We start from the raw sequence: 20,585 nt of genomic DNA on the forward strand, positions 1-20,585 counted from the left end.
TTTCTATTTTAATTTCTGTACCTATGTATGAGGGTTGTTCAAAAAGTTCCCAAACTTTATTTATTACAAAAAAAAAAAAATACTTACAATTTATTTGTCAGGGTCCCCTTCAAAGTTGTCTCCTCCCCAATGTATACACTTATCCCAATGGTGTTTCCACTTTTTGAAACAGTTCTGAAATGCTTTTTCTGGAATTCTAATAAGCTCCTCTGTCTTTTTTTTCCTTCTATCTCTAGAATAGCGGCAAATCTTTTTCCTTTGAGCATGTTTTTTAGTTTGGGAAACAAAAAAGTCTCATTGGGCCAGGTCAGGTGGGGAAACACAGCAGTCTTGTTTTTGGCCAAAAGCTCACGAGTTCTGAGAGACAAATAAGCTGGCACATTGTCGCGGAGACACTCACCGCTCCTCCAAAGTTTGGGTTGTTTTCAGCTGATTCTGTCTCTTAGGTGTTTCATAACCCCCAGGTAGTATTCCATGTTGACTGTCTGGCCTGTAGGTAGGTATTTGCGATGCACAACCCCTTTTGCATCAAAAAAACAGTCAACAATCACCTTAACATTTGAGCGAACTTGTCAAGCTTTTTTGGGGCGAGGGATGTTTCACCCACCCATGGGAAATTTCCGTGAAGGATTTCCTGAGTTTCACACAGAATTTCACAGAACAGCACTGTTCCTTCAATGAGCTCGTTTCCGTGGATCTGATTTTTCACCAAACCCCACAAACACCCCTTCACATAAATGGCCATAACTAATCATCAAAACAAGATATCAACAAACAGATTGAAGGAGGTTGCTCAGGAGTTTTTCACGGACACAATGCCTCCAAGCAGATTAAAAAATAACCAACTGGAGGCATGCTATTCAAAAAGTTTGGGAATTTTTTGAACAACCCTCGTATATATGTAATAGATTTGAAGATTTTGTTAAAAAATATTTAATACTGTTTTAATTTCTGAGTTTACAGTACATGATAAGGTGTTATACATCATATTAATGTATTTAACTCTGCATGTGAAATTTCATTATAATAAAAATCTATACAAGATAATTACTGTTTTAAAAGGGCTGCACAAAAACATTGAGTGGGTTGCATATGGCCCGCAGGCCACAGGTTGGACAACGCTGGCCTAGACACTTATGCAAACATTTATAATTAACAGAAAAATATTAAGATGTTCTTAAAACATGTTTTAAATTTTAATGTGTAACCGATTCAAACACTGTTATTTTGTAGGAATTATCACAACTACAGACTCCAAAATACTAGCCAATCAACAATTTTATTTTACCCGAAATACATCTTGGTAAAATAAAGTTGTTGATTGGCTAGTATTTTTGGAGGCTGTGGATGTGATAATTATTAGAAAATAATGGTGTTTGAACCAGTTACATATTGAAATTAAAAAAAAAAAAAAAAAACAGAAGGATAAATTAAAACATTTTGCTATGTTTTTACTCTAATGACATCAGTTTTGAGAGGTTGATACATCTAATATTGTTCATATTTTAGTACAGTGTTTCTGAATACACAGAGCAAAATTTTATTAAAATATATCGAATATTAATATTAATCTACTTGAGAAAAATATATGTAAATCAGGATATTCAGCACAGTGAGTAGCATTTACTAGTTCTCTGTGTTCAGAATGTTAAAAGATGAAGAAGCACTCTGCTTGCTGACTTAAGATTCAATTCAGTGATACTAGGAGTGGGCTAACTGAATCATTTGCCATCCACAAAAATGCAAATTCACTCATAAAAATCCCATGTAAAACAAAATCCTACTGTACTTCATATTTGTAATATAATGATATAAATTATAAAAAGAATAATTGTTATATTATATTTTTTATTAATAAAATAAAGTTTTTTATTTAAAAATTTTTTTGCCAAAAAATAATTAATGTAAAAATTTTTAAGTGGAAGAAGAAATTCCTGATGAAATTAAGCCATTATTGGTTGAACCTGTTCGAATAGAAACAGAACAACAGCAACATCCAGAATTAGTAACAACACCTGTAGAAACAAAATCACCACCTAAATCACCTGTAACACCCGCTTCTGAAGAAGGTAAAAGATTAATGAATTTCATATTCATCAACATATTTAGAATATTCCGTTATATTCTGTATAAGCTAAAAGAAAATAACTTTTTCATAAATATGATAAAAAAAAATTATTTTAGTGTAGCATATTAATCTTTATTAAAGATTAATTATTACCTGAAAATTTAATTGTTAAGAAAATAAACCATATTAAACAAATTAAATATCCAGAAATTAACAAGAAAATAATAAAATTCAGATTGATGAAAGATATTTATATAATTATAAAAACAATTCTTGTTCCTATGCTATCATTGGAGTTATATTTTAATTCATAAGTTATTACATAATATTTTAATTGTAAATTAAAAGTTTAAAATCTTATATTAATTAATATTTGTATATACAGTTTTTATTATTCACTATTTTCTTAGTAATTTTTTCAATATATTTTATATCATGTAAATAATTCTTTAGTTTTTAAACTTTAAAACAGCAATACTTCATTATTTAAGATTTTATTAAATCTCTGCTTTTAAGTCAAAATTTTTATTTATTTTATCAGATTTTTTACTGTTTTTTATGTTATATGAAATATTATTAGAATATTTCAAACTTTTTCTTTAATACTAATTGACACTATTAATATTACAAATTCTAATTATTCTAAAATTCTGCATTCTGTAAACATATTCTGTGATTTTAAATATTGAAAAAAGAAAATAAATTTTATAATACAAAATCAATTAGAAAATTGTTTTTGATTTTAATTTTGTAAAATTATTAAATTGAAGTTATTTGCAAAAAATTGCTCTTCTACTTCTTAATGTATTTAATTGCTTGCAACAAATTTTACTTTCTACTTTTTAAGACTGTTTACTTGTAAACAAACTAAATATCTTTTTATTTAAAGTCTTAGACAACTTTTTTGTAGAAATAATATATTAATCTAAGGAAAAAATAATGATAATTTTTGTCCTAATGTAATATCAATACACAACATTATCAAAACATATTATTAAACATATATAATTAATATATTACAGTAATGTTATACTGTGAAAGATTCGAATGTAGAACACGTAATAATATGACCAAACCACGAGGAACGAACAGTTTATTAGCCGAATTATTTAATTAACAGAGAACTGATGCCCGTCACAGAGATGAAATTACACATATATTTACAAGGTCTCTGCTCTCATTTAGATTTTTCCAAACAAAAATTTGATTACATACATTTCAATTAAAACTAAACTACTTACAACTAACCTTAACCTAACACTACAACTAATAGAAATAGATAGAGAAAAATAGTAAGAGGAATCTACTGGTAGTTAGACAATGGGGGTCCTGATCTGGGTGATTAATCACGGTGGATGTCCAATTCATCAGCATTGGGGTTAATACTATGCAGATGTTAACAAATATACACCAAGATATTTCTAGGGACCTCTCAGGAACCAATATCTCAATTATTTCTTGTCTCTGTCCCACCTTTTCTATCTGGGCTTTCACCATTGATCTCCATCTCACACACAGTCCTTCAGTCTCTCCCTTGACCTTCCTTCTTGGTGACAAATCTAAAAAGTGTCTGTTTTCTGACCCTGTGTCTAACAATTGCTTCAAGCTCCCTGTCCCTGTTGGCAAAACACCAATCAGGACCCACAAAATTCCTGCTCCTGTCAGGTGACAGGAAAGGGCTAAAAGTGGAAGGAAGAAGGGTGATAGGAAAGAAGAAAGGAGTTCTAATTCTATATACAGTATTTACGTAAACAAAATGGCAGACAGCCACAATACAGTTTATGTAAGCAGTTTTTAATATTTTCTATTTTAATTTGTATTATAAATAAATAATAATGGAGTTTGAAATAATTTGAAAATATTTTATAATAAAAGTGATCATTTCTAAGTAGGATTTTTGGCAGTTTGTATAAATAGAAATTGCAAAGAATTTTAAAAAATTTTACTTTATATTTTATGAATAAATTATTTTCATTTGGCTAAAATTTTTAATTTTAAGTAATAATTATAAGAATAATATTACTACTATAATTTATACTAGTAATATTATTCTTATTATAGGTATTATTTAAAAGTGATTCATGAATGATTAATTATCTGTTCTTTACTATAAAACATGTGTATAATATAATGTAATTCATATACCAAGTGATTGTAATTCAACACTGTCTATAGAGATATTTAGCAATTCAAATTCAATCAGATTTGGTATGATGACATTTCAAAATGTGGAAGACATTTCCATAAAATAATACCAAAACTTGACACTATGCAACTTTTGGAAATGAAAAAAAAAACAGTTTCATTTGTAGAAATACTTAAAAAAACATTGCAAATTTTTACAGTCTTAAAATCCAGTGTCATGTTTCATGTGACACTGTTTTTCAAGGAAGCATCACATATCAATTACAATTAGTGGTTGAGTACACTTTTCATTGCCTTTAGGTTCTGAATCTTTAGAATGTGGACCATATTGAGCAGTATTCCCTGAATCCCTGCTATATTGTATATGTATATATCTGTATAGCATGAGTGTCTTATACAAATAAAATGTTTGTTTGCAGTGCCAAAAATGGTGAGTTTTGATACTAATTTTTTTTATGGAAATATCTTCTACATGTCCTGAAATGTTGCATACTAGATTTGATTGCACTTGGACTACTAAATATTTCTCTAGACATTATTGAATAGGAATATTTTAATTACAATCATTTGGTGTCAGGGCCATCAAGAAGCTGGAGGAGCTGGGGATTTTTCCCCAAGCCAGAGAAAACTTAAGGTCCTGTAGTGATTCCTGACACTTTATAGTGTCAGGAATCACTATAAAATTAACATTAATTTTGCTAATGGAAAATAAAATCTTTAAGACTGCTTTTTTTTTTGGTAAAGAAACATCTTGTGTATTTTATTTCTTCAAAAGAAAAAAAGGTTAAAGGAGCCTTCTAAGAGGCAAAGGGGTTGATCTAAACCTCTGGTTTCATACAAACTCTCAATGGCCTTGCCTGGTGTATATATATAATATAATTAATATTTTATTTAATNAAAATTGTAAGTATAAAGATATATAGAATTATTGCTAAGTATGTATATATACAAGAATGTATGTATATACTTACAATATTATACAGTATTTGTTTTCTTATTAATATATGATAAATTATTGCTGATGATACTATTTATTTTTTCATTGTAATAATTTAATTTATTGACTAAATTTTTAAAATAGTTTTTCAAATACAAATCATATTTTATAAATCATCTAAAACTTTGGTTGAGAAGTACAGTTAGTTCAAGGTTTTTTATTTCTGAATACCGATCCAGAAACTGCAGTAAAATAATTAAAATGTTTTCATTTTCATTTTCTAAAAAAATGGCATCATTTAATTAATAGCTGAAATTATTTCTGCTTTACTGCATTAAATTAAAATTGTCATATCCAAATATTATTTTTCTTTTTTAATTTATTTATCAAGGAGCTTTAGTTAATTTTAAAATGTTCTTTCTTTACTATTTATGTGTATTCATTCAGTTCGCAAGAAACCAAAGATTCCTCCCAAGCCAATTCTTCATCCTGTATCTCGTGAACCTAAAATATTCATCACAGATGGTTGGTTGTTTTCTGCTTAGAATTGTATTTATTTCAGTTTTGTTGTGCATGTGGAGACATGACACTGAATTTGCATGTGGTTTTTGCAATTAAATGCACTAATTGTTTTTTATTTTGATTTATAAAACATGAAATCCTGATAACATTTGTCTACATAAAATATTTTTAAATAAGTGAATGGTAATTATTTTAAACATCATTAGTTCTCTAATCTTCTGATCATGTTTACTAGATAATATAATGCAATTAATTATGAAATAAATATATGAAGATCATCTAAATGTCTAGCATATCATATTAAAGTTTAAATTAACATTACTGATTACTGATACAAATTATTGATTACAGTAAAAACTAAGTTTTACTGTAATCCATAATTTGGTATAAAATTATAATAAAGTACAAATGATTTAAATTTGACATATTACAGTATTTAAAATGTTACTTTTACTTAAAATTATAAATTATGATCAGCTTTCTGTTTCAATGTGCATAAATTTGGGTTACATTGTTGATATAATTATTTTTCTCAGCATTTGATTTTCAAATCATCTATTGCAAGTTTTCTTTAATCTTTTGCATATGTTTTAAATCATACATGTAAATAACATTCATTGAATTGAAAAATTACAGTAAATTCTTGATACATAAAATTTTAAGCACATACTGTTATCTTTTGTAACTGTATTCTTAGAAAAAATGCCCTTTCTCTGTTGATAAGAATGCCATATTTATATCATTCAAAAGATACAATATTAACAATTTTTAATTTTTAAAAATTAATCTTGTATCTTTTGGTTGAAATTGTGATGCTCATATTTATAAAATATAAATAAAAAGGTATTTAGATTTACTACATTTTCTGTAATAATTGCCCACTAAGTAATTATTGGAGTAAAAAAAATATTGATATAAGGAAAAAAGCATGATTCCAAAAGAGAGATAAAATTAATATAACAATTTAATAAAATTGGTTAAATTGGAATATTATGACAAATATATAAAAAGTAATTTGAATGAAGTATTTGAATTACTTTAATTAATGGTCATATAATGATAATATCTACATTTTTATAATAGTATGAATACTAAATTATTTAATTGAAATTTAAATCATAAATAATTAATCAATATTCTGTTATCATTAAGTGCATTTGAGGCAATGCTGACTTATAATGATCTGGTAGATAGCAGTCTTAAATACTGTTCTGTCATTTGCCAGTTGGCTTAATTTGCAGAGGCTCATGCCAATTTCTGCTGTGCCATCTCATAGTAGAGGTCAGCCCTTTTGTGCTGGTCTTCCAATTTTCCAAGCATTATGTCCCATTCTAATGATGTTTTGCTTCAAAACATATGACCCAAAAAGGCTAGGCAAAGTTTCAACATCTGTGTCTCCATAAATAAGTTTGGATTTATCTGCTATAGCACAGATGTTTGTTTTATGTGCTGCCCTTGGAATGTGCAAAAGTCTGCACCAGCACTGCAGTTTACAGATGTGAATTGTTTTTCTGTTTTCTTTTTTAGCAGTCCAACATTCACTTTCATTTGATACAAGTGGAAAAATCTTTGTATTGTTGAGTTTTATTTTTAATTTATGAGAAACATCTTTTGACTTCAGGACTTCTTCAAGATCTCTGCTCTTTTTCCAAGTAATATTTATCTTTGAATTTCTTCTGTGCTGGAGCTGTTTCATTTGATTACTGAGCTGAGTAAGGTTATTCAAATTTGATGTCATCAATTTTAAGCCTTTTTTTTGTCTGCCTGTTTCTTTCCTGTCACATTTTGTCACCAATTTTTAGATACCTTCCCATACTGAGGTCACACTTAATCTGCCATCCCATATAATAAAATCAAGAATTTCTGTAAAACAGGTCTACAGTACATTAATTTATTTGTATTCCCTGCCAAGACAAGGCTAATTTTAAAAATAAGCCAATAAAAAAACAAAAGTCACTGATTTACCACAGAAGAGTCTGATGACATTGTATTAAGTTAATATGTTATACACTGGTACATCTTTCAGTAGTATCTTTATCTATAATCTGAATCTGTAAAAGTTAAGATTGTTGCCATTATCCTTTCATATTAAAGGTTCTAAAGTGTTTGCAACAGAGAATATTTAGTATAGCACTTCTATTAAAGTGCAACTATTTAAACAAGCAAGAACTTGCTGTGTGATCATTGATCAAAATACTTCTGTATAAGAATTTTGGAAAAAAATTATTTTAAACAGGAAAATTTTTGAAAAGCTTTACATCATCATTGTTCTATTAATACCTCTTCCCAGTGCAGATGTCATATTTGAGTGACCCCTATGGATTACTGAACTATACCTACCAGATTACTTTATTTATTATAATCTAATATACAGTATAAAGAAGAAAGTTAGTTAGTTTATTCTTTATAAGAATTATACAGCTTATAGTAATAGCATTTGAGCAAATGCAATTACACTTTTCAGGGATCATCATCTCATCCAAGAGAAGTCAATGACTACTTTTGGTTAAATTAACTTCAACCTTCTCACTTGCAACTGGTCTCTTTTCTATCTGACTTGGAATGATGGCATTCAAATAGAAAAATTGGTTGATACAAAGTTACCAGCAAGCACAAAGTATGTTTCTAGGAGTTTTTGAGGATACTGAGTTTAAATATGTGGTCTATATTTGTGAAATTTGATTGATTGGCCGATTACTATTTCATATTTGGCTATGAATGCTATGTTAAAGTTAATACCAGAAAAAAATTTGGATGTTTTGAATTATCTTCTAATTATAATTATTATATATTAATAATATGATATATTTATTATTCATAATGTAGAAATTTTTCAATAACAAGTTGTTGAGCACTCTCTTGCTTGAATTTTACTTTTAAATTTATTCATTCTATCACAAAAAATCAATTAAAATCTGAAAACTGATATTGATATACAGTTTTCATAAATTATTAATTTAAGTGTTCTGATCACGAAAAATCCCTCTTCCTTTCTCTCCCTTTCCATTTTTAATTTAAAGCCTTATTATTAATTTTTATTTACCTGCTTATTTATTGCTTGCTTTATTTCTATTTCACTGCATCACACAGATGCATGAATGCATGTTGCCATTTAAGCATGCCTTTTATTTTTCACTTAGATGCAAAACCTGCAGTTACAGTACAAAGGTCTTTATCAGCACGGTTACCAAAAGAAGGTATAGTATAAAATTTAAAAATAAATGTAATTTAAATATCGTTTTATTAGTTAACATAAAAATTATTGTAAATAATATAGTAAAAATCCTTTATAAATTTGTTAAAAATTTATTGAATTATTGTTTATTATATACACCATGGTAAGTAAAAGTTGGACTCTAACTTGAAACTTCTGCTCACTGTGCAGAAGTTTCAGTTCAATTCTTTTCTTGAAGAAATTTCTAAATTAAAAATTATTATAATTATTAAAATTAATACAAAATGGTAGTGTATCCACCTATCTCTAGTCAAATTAATTTTAAGCCCTTTTTTGACTGCCTGAATAGCTCAAAAATGGCCTGATAATTTGACAGATTGTTTGGCATTAATTAATTTAAATCATGTTATGAATTGTTGCTATTATATTATATATAGCATTGATGCAATATCAATAAGTTAAATCTCACCTATGAGTATTAGTACAATTATTATTAATTGATATTTGAAATTTTGAGTGAAAATTAAATATTACAGAAATCATAAATTATTTATCATATAATTTATAATAAAATATTTTATTTATTTAAATTCAAATTTACATTCTGCTTAGACTCTATTCATTTTATAACTAAGAACTCTCTTAAAGAATTCAGAGGATTTTTACTATATTTTATTATTCTTAAAATCTAAGTTTATAATATGAAAATAATATTAAATTTAAGTATAGTAATTAATATTTTTATTTATTTATATTTGATGATGATAAACAAATAATTCTATATTAATTAAATTATCAACAACCATGAGGCAGATAATAGTGAGGGCTTATCAGACCAATGATGGGCACAAATGCTCAGGAATCAAAGTGAAAATGTTTAATAAACACAAAACGACTACGTAAGTATACTTATGTAAGTATACTTACGTAAGTATACTTATGTAAGTATACTTACGTAGTCGTTTTTGTGTTTATTTTCTATCAGAAAATAGTCGTTTTTACGTGTCGATTTTCTATCAGAAAATAGTCCATAATGCATTTTAGGTTTTTTTGTTTCCATACTTATGTAGTCATTTTTGTGTTTATTAAACGTTTTCACTTTGATTCCTGAGCATTTGTGCCTTTCATTGTTCTGATAAGCCCTCACTATTATCTGCCTCATGATTGTTGACAATTTAATTAATATAATTATCCAAGGGCTAGAAGCAAACTTTTGTAATAATTTTGTAACAAATAATTCCTTATTATTTAAATTCATATTTGAAATTTAATTATTATGGCAAAAATTTAATTCAATTAATAAATAATTCAACTAATTGAATTCAATTTTGCTGAACCAATTAAATTTTAAATAATTCAATAAAACTTTGATAAATAAATATCTTGATGATTTGAATAATTTTACAATTGATATAGATATATTGCTAGATCATGAGAATTTAATGATTAAATTTATTGTTTGTGTCCTGCTAGAAAGGAATGGCTTAATATTTGAATCTGTTACATTATATATTAAATAAATGTTCTTAAATCAACCAAATATTTTGAGTCAAGGCTTAATGGCAATATGTATATCAAAAATTTGAAATATTTTCAAATGTCAGATACTATATTAAAAAATTTATCATTTGTTAAAACTTGATAATAGTATAGTTGTAATATATTTTATATTGAAGGGGTTTAGTTAATGATATTTTCAAGGCACAGCTGTGTAAATATAGTAAAATGTATTAGTACTCAAATTAGATTAGGGAGATAAAATATGGCATTTATATTTATCTGGATAATTAAATTTTCAAAAACAAGTTTTCTCAGATTGTAATTTATCCTCATGATAGTGGCATAGATAACTTTCTTTCCTGCTGAAGAAAGTGTAGTTTGTAGCCCCATAGGTGTTTCACAAGTGCATTAATGCAGTGTTTCTTCAATTGTGTTCTGAAGAACTCTAATAATCCATGAACAATCTCTAGAAGCTATGCAAAAATTTTGACAAAATAACAATAATTGTTAATTTTAATGGAAATGCAATAAAAACTTATTTTGTCATACTTTCAAATTTATTATTTAGTAATAATTTCACCTGAAACCAATTAATATATTTTATGAAAATTTTGTTAGTGGAAATTATGGTGTTAGATTTTACTGATAATAAAATTTTGATATCGGTGTCACTTCAGATTTAAGTTGGTAAAGAAATGAACTATGACCATAATTATTGCACAAGTTCTTTCCAAAGATATGTCTTGTATTATTGATAAAATTAAAAATTAATATAAAATGTTTAATGAAAAAATTTTAAAAGTTATATCAATTTGTTCTCTTCTTTCATCCATCTCTTCCTAGAAGAAAAAAGCTAAAGAGTATGTTACTTGTTGACTTTTTTAAAATTTAACTTCTCTTAATGAATTAAATCTGAGTATTAATGACATTCTAAAAATGGCTTCTAAAATAGTATAGTAGAAGCCAAGTTCTTTGGGGTAATCCTTAACCCTCTCCCTCTCCCCCGCAGTGGGAATTTTAAAAAAATCCCTTCTTAGTGTACGTTTTCATGGCATACCCCATTAAAACACAATCAAAAATGCAAAAAACCACATCTAAATAGTATAATAGAAGCCAAGTTCTTCACAGTAAGACTTAATCCTGTTCCTTTCTTTCTGTGGGGGGAATTTGAAAAATTGCTTCTTAGTGTACATTCTCATGACATACTCTGTGTACAAAATTTCAACTTTCAACTCCTAATCGTTTGGGCTCTGCGCTTATTATTATTATCATTATCAATCCATCTCAATTATATTATAAGATTAAGGTGGGAAATTCATATTAGAAAAGAAGGACATTCATTACTTTTCCCACTTTATATCTGATCTGCAATGAGTGCAGAATTTGTGATGATTATGTTATATAATTGTCACAAAATACTAGATTGTAAATTTTTAATGCACTACTGTAGTTAGTATTATTTGTTATACTTGGGCAAAATAATTTCATAAATTAATAAAGTTTGTTTAATAAACATGATTGAAATTATTGAATAAAAAGATACAAAGCTAATAATGTCTGAATGGCTAAGTTTAAAAAGTTCTGTAATCTAGAATATCTCTGCTCCTGATGATGTTAGATTAAAAGTATTCAGTATATTATTTTCCAAGTAATTTTTGTCATGGAGTTGACCATTACCGAGTTGTTGGATAGTTGCATATCACTTCTGATGTATCTACACAACTCCAAAATTAAACAGTGTTCAATTTCACCATTTGATGCCAACACTATGCAGCATTGAGTTAGCCACTGGCCAGAGTTTGACTATTAACTGGACAATATTCCTGTTGACTCCAGTGATAGCTAGCAACTTTGATATACAATGCTGCTGTTGGACTATAAGCCAGTCTTTACTGAAGTTAATGAATATAACATTTTACATCTATATATGTCAACAAAAATATTGACTATTATGAAACAAATACAGTGGGTGATCGGTTAATCAACAGTTCAGACTGTGAACAAACACTTTCACGAAAGATTGTTACGTTCACTTCAACAGGTCTACAGTAGGCACAATCTTAGCTAAGAAAGATATAATCAAAAAGATTCAAGCAGATAAAGTAACGAAAATTACATCTGAGAAACAAAGATGTGTCATGGAGAGATTGCTTTTAGTTTGTTATTACATATAAATAAATGTAGTAAGAAATTATATAATTTTTTATTTATTTTTTGGGGTTTCCAGAATGAATTAATCGAATTTCCATAAAAATCTGTGGTAAATTGATAATCAGTTAATGAACAATTTGGTAGCAAACATTGTCTTTGAACAGATTATATTCATTAACCAATCACCCACTGTGTTTTATTTTATTGAACAGTATATGAAGAGAGGCATTAAAATTGAATTTTATTAAATTTGTGAATATTTCCTCTGAAATAAGTTTTTTGATAAATGCATTTTATTTTATTTTTTTATAATAAAATGACATTATCATCTTTTGAAGCAGATTGAAATAGGTACAGTTTCCTTGATTTATTGAAATTTTTTTTACTTTGGTAAAGGGATAATTTTAAATGTATCTATAATTATATTTCTATAAATACCAACCATTAAATAAGTTTGGTTCATAGAAGTTTATGGTCATAATTTTCAAAATTTCATAAAGTTTATTTCTAAAATTAAAAAATAGTATATGATATTTTATGGTTTATATTTCAAAATTATTTTTGATATACAATATAAACAATGTATAAAAATTTATTTGTAAGATAAATTCTTTATGCTACCTTTTCATGCTGCTAAAGATCATTCTGAAAAACATAAAACTGAAGGTAAGACAATTATTTGCCTGCATATTTTATAATTTGCTTGCTTTGATACTATAATTTATATGTATTATATATAATAAGTTTGTTGGCATGCATATATTTTTAATTGCATCTTGATGCATGGCTTGCATGTACTGCTTACTTTCAGAACAATCACGTGAAAATTACTTCAAGCGCCGATTTTTATCTGAACGAAAGAAAAAAAATACTTGTAAGTTTGCTTATTATTTGATGTAGCATGTAGTTAATGGCTCTACATAAAGTATTTTAAAGTAATTTCTTTCTAATTTTATATTTTGCTTCAAGTTTTTATAGATTTATATATGCATGATATCAGTTATTGTAGTCTAAGTTTAGCAAAATCTTATTTTTATATGAGAATAGATAAGATAAAAAAATTTTTTAGTTTCTTATAATTATCCTATTTATAAATATACCAGATGATTGTAATTAAAGTATCTTTATTCAATGCTATCTGGAGAGAAATTTAACAATCCAAATGAATCAGATTTGGTATGGTTACATTTTAGGACATGTGGAAGACATTTCTGTAAAAAAAATTAGTACCAAAACTCACACTAAAGCAATTTAAGCTCTGCAAGCAACAAAAAAATTTTATTTGTGGAGACACTTAAGTGTGGTGTCATACCAATTATGATCACCTGGTATATCTGAGTATGATTATTAGTATTAGAGAATAAGTAATAGCAAATTTATTTTTCTTACAAGGAAAAAAGCAACAAAATGACTACCTGACTTAAATATTTTACATTTAAAATAAAAGTTTATGTAAAATTAAACTCATACATAATAGTCAAGAATTCTCAATCTTAACCACTTTTGAGAAAAAAGGAACCAATTTTAATTTCACCAAGTCACTTGAAATTTTAATTTTGTGACATTGTAACCTTTGTCCATTCATACATTTAAATGCTTTTTTATTAATATATTTCTTTTTATAAAGTTATACAAAAGATGTCTTTTATGCTATAAATTTTATATTAAAAAAAAAACAGACTTTTACTGTATCATTAAATCTTTTCAATCATATAAATTACATATATAAATAATGTTATAAAATTTTAAAATATTAAACTACCAATATTTGAATTGTTAAAATGTATTTAACTATTGGACTTAAAACATTAATTTCTGATGTTTATAATATAATGCAAATTAAATTTGTTTTCTTATTACAATAAGAACAATATTACTATATATAAATAACATAACATTAAAAATAAAATAAAATACATATATTAATCATAAAGGTTGCAAAAATATCAAATTTATAACAGTTATCTATAGCAGTGTTTTTCAATCTTTCCTTCATTGCAGACCAGTAAAATTAAGGATAATTTTACATGGACCAAGTAATTATATGCAACTATGAATTATGCTTATTTATTAGGCTTATATATCCTTTTCTAGAGTTACTGTACATACAATAGCTCTAAATTATTTTTTAAATGTCATCCATAATCAACTATGCCAGCTTCAGTTTGATCAAATATTTTTCTGTGGACTGGTGAAATTTTTTCAACTGCCACACCAGTCTCTGGACTGTCAGTTTGATTATAATGACACCGATCTACAGTATCATTATAATCAAAGAATATCTATTATTAAAGTTCAAACGTAATATGCTTTTGGGAAAAGTTTTGAAAAAACTGCATAAAATTTATCTATCTTTAAAAAGATTTTATAGAAAGATTTATTGTGTAAATTTTGCAAACAAATTAATGTTAAGATTTCAAAACTATCTCAAAAAAGACTAAAAATTTAAAAATACTTTTTAATATGCAAATATTAAAGATAAGTAAATTCAACTTTTGATATTTCCATGATTCTTAAATAATTAAAATTTTTCAGCTTCAACAGTTATGAATGGAGATGAAAAAATAAAAAGAACTGAAAGTGGTGATGTTTCAGCTGCTTCACGAAGTAGCAAAGAAGTAAATATGAATTTTTTTATTTTAAGTTATAAAATTAAAATTATGAATGAAACAAATACTATAACTATAAGAGCATATTTTCTATAAATATTGTATTAATCCAAGATATCAGTAATATCATTGTAATTAATATTTATGAGTTTTGGTTAGAGCAATAAGTATATTATTATCTATTATTCTATACGTGTATTATTTCTCTAACCAAAACTCATATAAATATTGATTACAATTTTTTAATCATTCTTGCTTGACCAGCCATTCCTGGCAGAAGTGCAAAAGGTGCTTCTGTACCTGGGCGGCCAAACCAGGGATGGCTGTAGACTGTTTATTATATGTAAAATTTTGACTAATAAGAATAAGAACTTTTTTGATGATTATTATCCTTTTAGACAGATATAAAAGTAAGCACAGCATATCAAATTCTTAAATAATATTAAGTTAGTAAGAGTGACAATATTGTTTTTGTATCTGGGCAGCCAACAACCTAGGAGTGATCCTGTTGCTTGATTTCTCTAAGAAAGGATTTTGTACACAGAGTTTGTGCTTACTTACTTTTAATGCATAAATTTCCACTCAATTTGCTATTTTTAATATTTTTTATAAGTCAAAATTGACCCACAAAAATTTTCATTAAAGTTGATTTTTTGATTTTTATACATTTCTATGGCCATTTCAATCCTTCTTTGCCAAGTTTTCACTAACTTAATGGACATTTTATCTCATTGACACATTTAATGTTTTTTTATTCTTGCAAGGCATTTCAAAAAAGAGATAAAAATTACGCAGCAGTTATAAATAAGGCTTATCACTTTGTACAGCATAATGGAATTTATGACCATTCAGACATTCATGAAACCTTTAAAGGCAACAAAAATAATATATTTATGAACATTTTCAGTTATTTTTAAAAATCATCCTCATAAAGAATACAAAATTGAACTTAGCAAAAATAGAATATAATAGATAATTTTCCAAACAAAAATAAAAATACAATATAAGCTTAAAAATCCATAAATAATAAAACAAATATACAGTTGTCCCTCGATAATCCGACAGGTATGGGACCAAAGGGGTGTCGGATTACCAAAAGTGTCCGGATTACCGAAAATAATTACATATTTCGCATTGTTTTGCTAGCAGTAACTTACAATATTCTCTACTCCAACTGTTCGAACAGAACTGCTCACATAAAACACACGAAATGTGTGTCATCGAGTAAGAATTGGATGGGGAGATTCACATCGCAACATGCTTCTGTGCAAGCAGACACGTAACGGGGACGAGTACCTTGACGGGAGGTGCGTCGGACTACTGAGCATGTCGGATCAAAAAACGTTGGACTATCGAGGGACAACTGTATACAAAAATAGGTAAATATTATATATACTGAGCATCCTGAAGGTGTATGGAGAAGTTGATTCCAGTTATGCCATGTCCAACTCAAAGCAGGCTCTCCATGCTTCAGAGAGGACATTGCTATCCTTATAATTGATGGAACAACTCTGTTGCTCATATTTGTAAATGTATAGAGCCTCTATGTAATGTATGTGATGTCTATTTCTAATACTTCTGATAATTTTAGCATGCTGCCAGCAAACGTCAACTGAATCAGAAAGAGAATAGGCAGTGAGGGTTGTGACTGATTCAGTTGTTATACTTATGCTTCTTCAGTCTAGCATACAAAGATCTTAAAATGGCCCAATGTACTGAAGATCATATATAGCTCTTTTATCCCTGAGAGGAAATAGTGTATATTCCCAAAATGTTGTGGGGGTTGAGTGACCAAATCTATAACTATTTGTTTTTCCTGCTATTGGAATTCCTGTTAGATAATTTGGCTTTTTAAACAAAATAGATTTATCATCTTATAAAGGTTATAGTGTCTAAAATCAATCTGTTGTGCAAAATTCTAACATTTTCATTATTTAAACATAAATATTAAGTTTTATATTAAAAAACATCCATTAGCTAAAGTATATTTGATTTCAAATGTATAAAATGTAATTTTTGTTTTAATAGGGTTCGCCAGGAAAGGATATCAGTGAAGAATCCCCAAAGAAAGATAAAAAGAAGAAGAAAGGTTTAAAAACACCATCTTTCTTGAAAAAGAAGAAACATAAAAAAGATAAGGAAAAAGAAAAGGGATCAACTGAAACTTAACAATAAGTATGTATTTTAATGTCAATAATTTGATATTTTTAATTGCTATTATGACAAATTGTTCTTATAAAGGGTATAATGCTTTAAAAAATCAGTTAAATCAGATATATAGATAATTTATTAATAATTATAATATATAGGAAATGTGTTTATGAATTTAGACAAATTTATTATGAATATATCTAAGTTTGTAAGCACAGTTTCTATATATGCGATTATGATTTTTGCATTTTCAAGTTAAAGAATGCTTGAATAATCAGACTTGATTCAAACTGAAGCCTATTTGAACTTTCAATTAGCATGTATTAAGATAAATTTTAATAAGAAGATAAATCAGAAGTTTTCTTTTAATTTTTTATTTAATTTTTAAATGTTATTTNATCGTTTTATTAGTTAACATAAAAATTATTGTAAACATTATAATTACAGTTAAATATGATTTCAGCCTGGAACCTTTGTATTGTTGACAGTGTACACTGCCAACCATCAAGTGACATTGTTGTCTGCAATGAGGTTCAAGTTAATAACATAGAAGGGAACCAGGCTCTGAAGATAATCCTGTTGTCAAGTGCTCTTGCTTTATGCTCTACAGGGTCTGGTATTATTACTTTCAACTGCATTGGCAACCAGTTACTGTTGAAATTTTTTGTGTGTGTTAATTTAGTTATACTGAAAATATGAGAACTGAAGATCAGCAGATTATAAAACAGTCACATAAAATACTGTAGTTTATATTGTTTTAAGAAACTAAACTAAATTTAAAAAATTTTTTCTGTTCTATATGTTATTTGTTAAATGTTACAAGTCCAAAGTTTTAAAAATACTACAATTACTGAAATTTGTACAGTATACGTATTTATTTAAGTGGAAAAAGTTAATTCTTCCATCATCAAAATATTCATTTTTAAATAATTTTATCAGTTAAAAGACATTATTTTAAATCCCGATAATTTTTAACAAATTCCACTAATTTTTGTAGCACTTATATTGTTTTATACCTGTGTGACATATAAAGTTTCTTTATGTGAAATTTTATTTTATGAATTATAATATGTATATTGTATTAATATGCACAGATATTTTTTGATGTACAAACCAGATATTATTAAAAAAAACTGACATAAACAATATAGGAAATTGAAAATTTTCCAGCATTAAATGTGAAAATATATTTCCTTCTACATGTTCTATTTGTACTTATTTAAGGCATTGTTTTTGTATTAAATTACTTTTATTAATTGGATTTTATTTATACAAGAACAAATTGCACAGTTATGAATAGTATAACATCCATATTTGCTACTGGAGATATATGCTCAAGTTCTATGACTAAAAAGCTTTGTGATATAAAAAAAAATACAATGAAAATTGTAATGTTGAAAGTTTTATATGAAATATGCAGTTATTTTTACTCTCTTCATTATAATCCCCCATACTTAACATGATTTTTAATAAAACAAATAGCAGCACTCTTCCATATATATGGAAGAAATTTATAATTTAATTTTATAGTGACTGCTTTGCCTAATCCTAACCCATTAAACCTTCCCAGCTTGTGCTAGGTTACCACTTAGCAATTTGCATGTCTGGGATCAAACTTATGCAAGATATTAATTAATAGCTAGTATAAAATCTAATAATCCTGTTTACGTTTTATTAAGATAATAAAACTACAAGACTATTAAATTTTGTACACTTTAAACAACTAATTCTCATTTTGCTATTAATTCTTTATACTAAAACTAAATAAAAATTTTAAATAATTTTTTTTTTTTGAAAGTTTTTATTCTGGTTGTAACAAATTAATAATACTATACATGTATTAGATAAATATGGTATATAATGTTATATTTCAAGTCTGTTATCAAATCCCTACTTCTTCATTAATAATACCCCACTTATCAAATAGTACATTTATATATATATAAATATATATATGTGTGTGTATTTATTTATATATATATAGATGTTTCATTTGATATTATACACTGCCAGCTTTATAGAATAATAATAGAAAATTTTTCATAAGGTTTTTTAATGATCTTACCATTTTTGTAAGTTTAGAACTTCATTCATCTTAAAACAGTTTCTTAGGTGCATTTATTCATCCATATTGCTAGTCATTTTCTATTAGCTCCCATTAAATACTTGAATTTACCACTTAAAACATATTATAAGTGACAATAACCATAAATGGGACAACAATGAATATCCTCTGGCAAAATAAATGCTCTTTTATTTTATAAGAGGATATTTTAAACTTACTCTTTTATTTTGTATTGAATATTGTATTATATTTGTGATATATCAAAAATTTTTACTGTCTTTTATCTAACATATTTTATTTTAAAATTTATTAACTGAAAATTAAAAAAAAAACAAAAAATATTAAAAAAAAAGATGAGAGTCTATAATTCTCCAGAATTAAATCTGCTAATGTTTAACAATTTAAATTATGCATATTATTATTTAGAGAGTTCTTAGAAACAATGTTATAACATAGTCTACTATTTTGCTTTTAACTTTATGCAATTGAATTTTGGTTCTGGTCTTTGCTTTTCTAAATTTCTGTCTTATTTCTTAAAGGGGCATGTGCCAAACTTTTGGAGACTTTTGGAACATTTTTTTCCACATATCCAAAATTTTGGAGTGAGCAATTCACTGCCACAGAGAACAGCACATTAAATATTTCAGCAGTGTTTCCTATCATTTGCAAATAGAATTGTTTTATTATAACTTTCCATTTTTTTTTTTTTCAATTGCATTTGAAATGGCATTACAAAAACAAATATTGTTTTTTAAAAAAGACCTTGGCATTGGATTATTATCAATATTTGTCAGAGCCTGAACAAATAGTTGTCAAAGTTAATAGAATTTTCTTTTTTTTTTAATTTTGTTCTGTTAGAAACAAGTTGATTATTGTCATCATTAATGAAATGTTTACCTTGTTAAAAACTGTGATTTATGTGATTGAAATTTTTGTCCAATGTTATCACACATTTTATGTTCTATAGATGTTTTTTGTAGCCTCACCTGCTTGTCCAGCTGAAAGTGTTGTGTGAATAAATTTAAAAATTTCAACCCATGTGTTTGATGTGTATTTCAGTATAAATCCAATTCACAGACCTTACATAAACAATTTTATATTTGTACTTACAATATTTGAAACAGTTTTATACATTTTAGTTTGAAAAAGCATATAAAAACAAATTTAATAGTCTGTTTTTATTTTTTTATATATATTTAATTAATTAATTTTAAATTTTAACTTTGTATCTCTGTAATACCATATTTATTCACATCTAAGAT

At 26.6% G+C, this 20,585-nt stretch overlaps 1 protein-coding gene across 8 annotated transcripts in view; it reads left to right on the plus strand.

The window, feature by feature from the left end:
• LOC111638285 (protein hu-li tai shao-like) overlaps positions 1-20,361 on the plus strand; it is a 121,744-nt gene extending 101,383 nt beyond the window's left edge. For 2 of the 8 annotated variants that reach the window (XM_023383961.1, XM_023383964.1), the window contains 7 exons: positions 1,920-2,069; positions 8,813-8,869; positions 13,138-13,164; positions 13,310-13,372; positions 15,034-15,116; positions 17,136-17,282; positions 17,722-20,361. In XM_023383961.1, the coding sequence (XP_023239729.1) occupies positions 1,920-2,069; positions 8,813-8,869; positions 13,138-13,164; positions 13,310-13,372; positions 15,034-15,116; positions 17,136-17,276 (521 nt within the window). In that variant the 3' untranslated portion in view covers positions 17,277-17,282; positions 17,722-20,361. Of the gene's footprint in view, positions 1-1,919; positions 2,070-5,597; positions 5,676-8,812; positions 8,870-13,137; positions 13,165-13,309; positions 13,373-15,033; positions 15,117-17,135; positions 17,283-17,705 lie in introns of all 8 variants that reach the window. The other 6 variants (XM_023383962.1, XM_023383965.1, XM_023383963.1 and 3 more) reach the window with 6 other exon arrangements.
• Positions 20,362-20,585: the final 224 nt, after the last annotated feature.

The sequence above is a fragment of the Centruroides sculpturatus genome, unplaced genomic scaffold (genome assembly GCF_000671375.1).
Source record: "Centruroides sculpturatus isolate CEXI.00-Female unplaced genomic scaffold, Cexi_2.0 scaffold1237, whole genome shotgun sequence".
Taxonomy (NCBI): Eukaryota; Metazoa; Arthropoda; class Arachnida; order Scorpiones; family Buthidae; genus Centruroides; species Centruroides sculpturatus.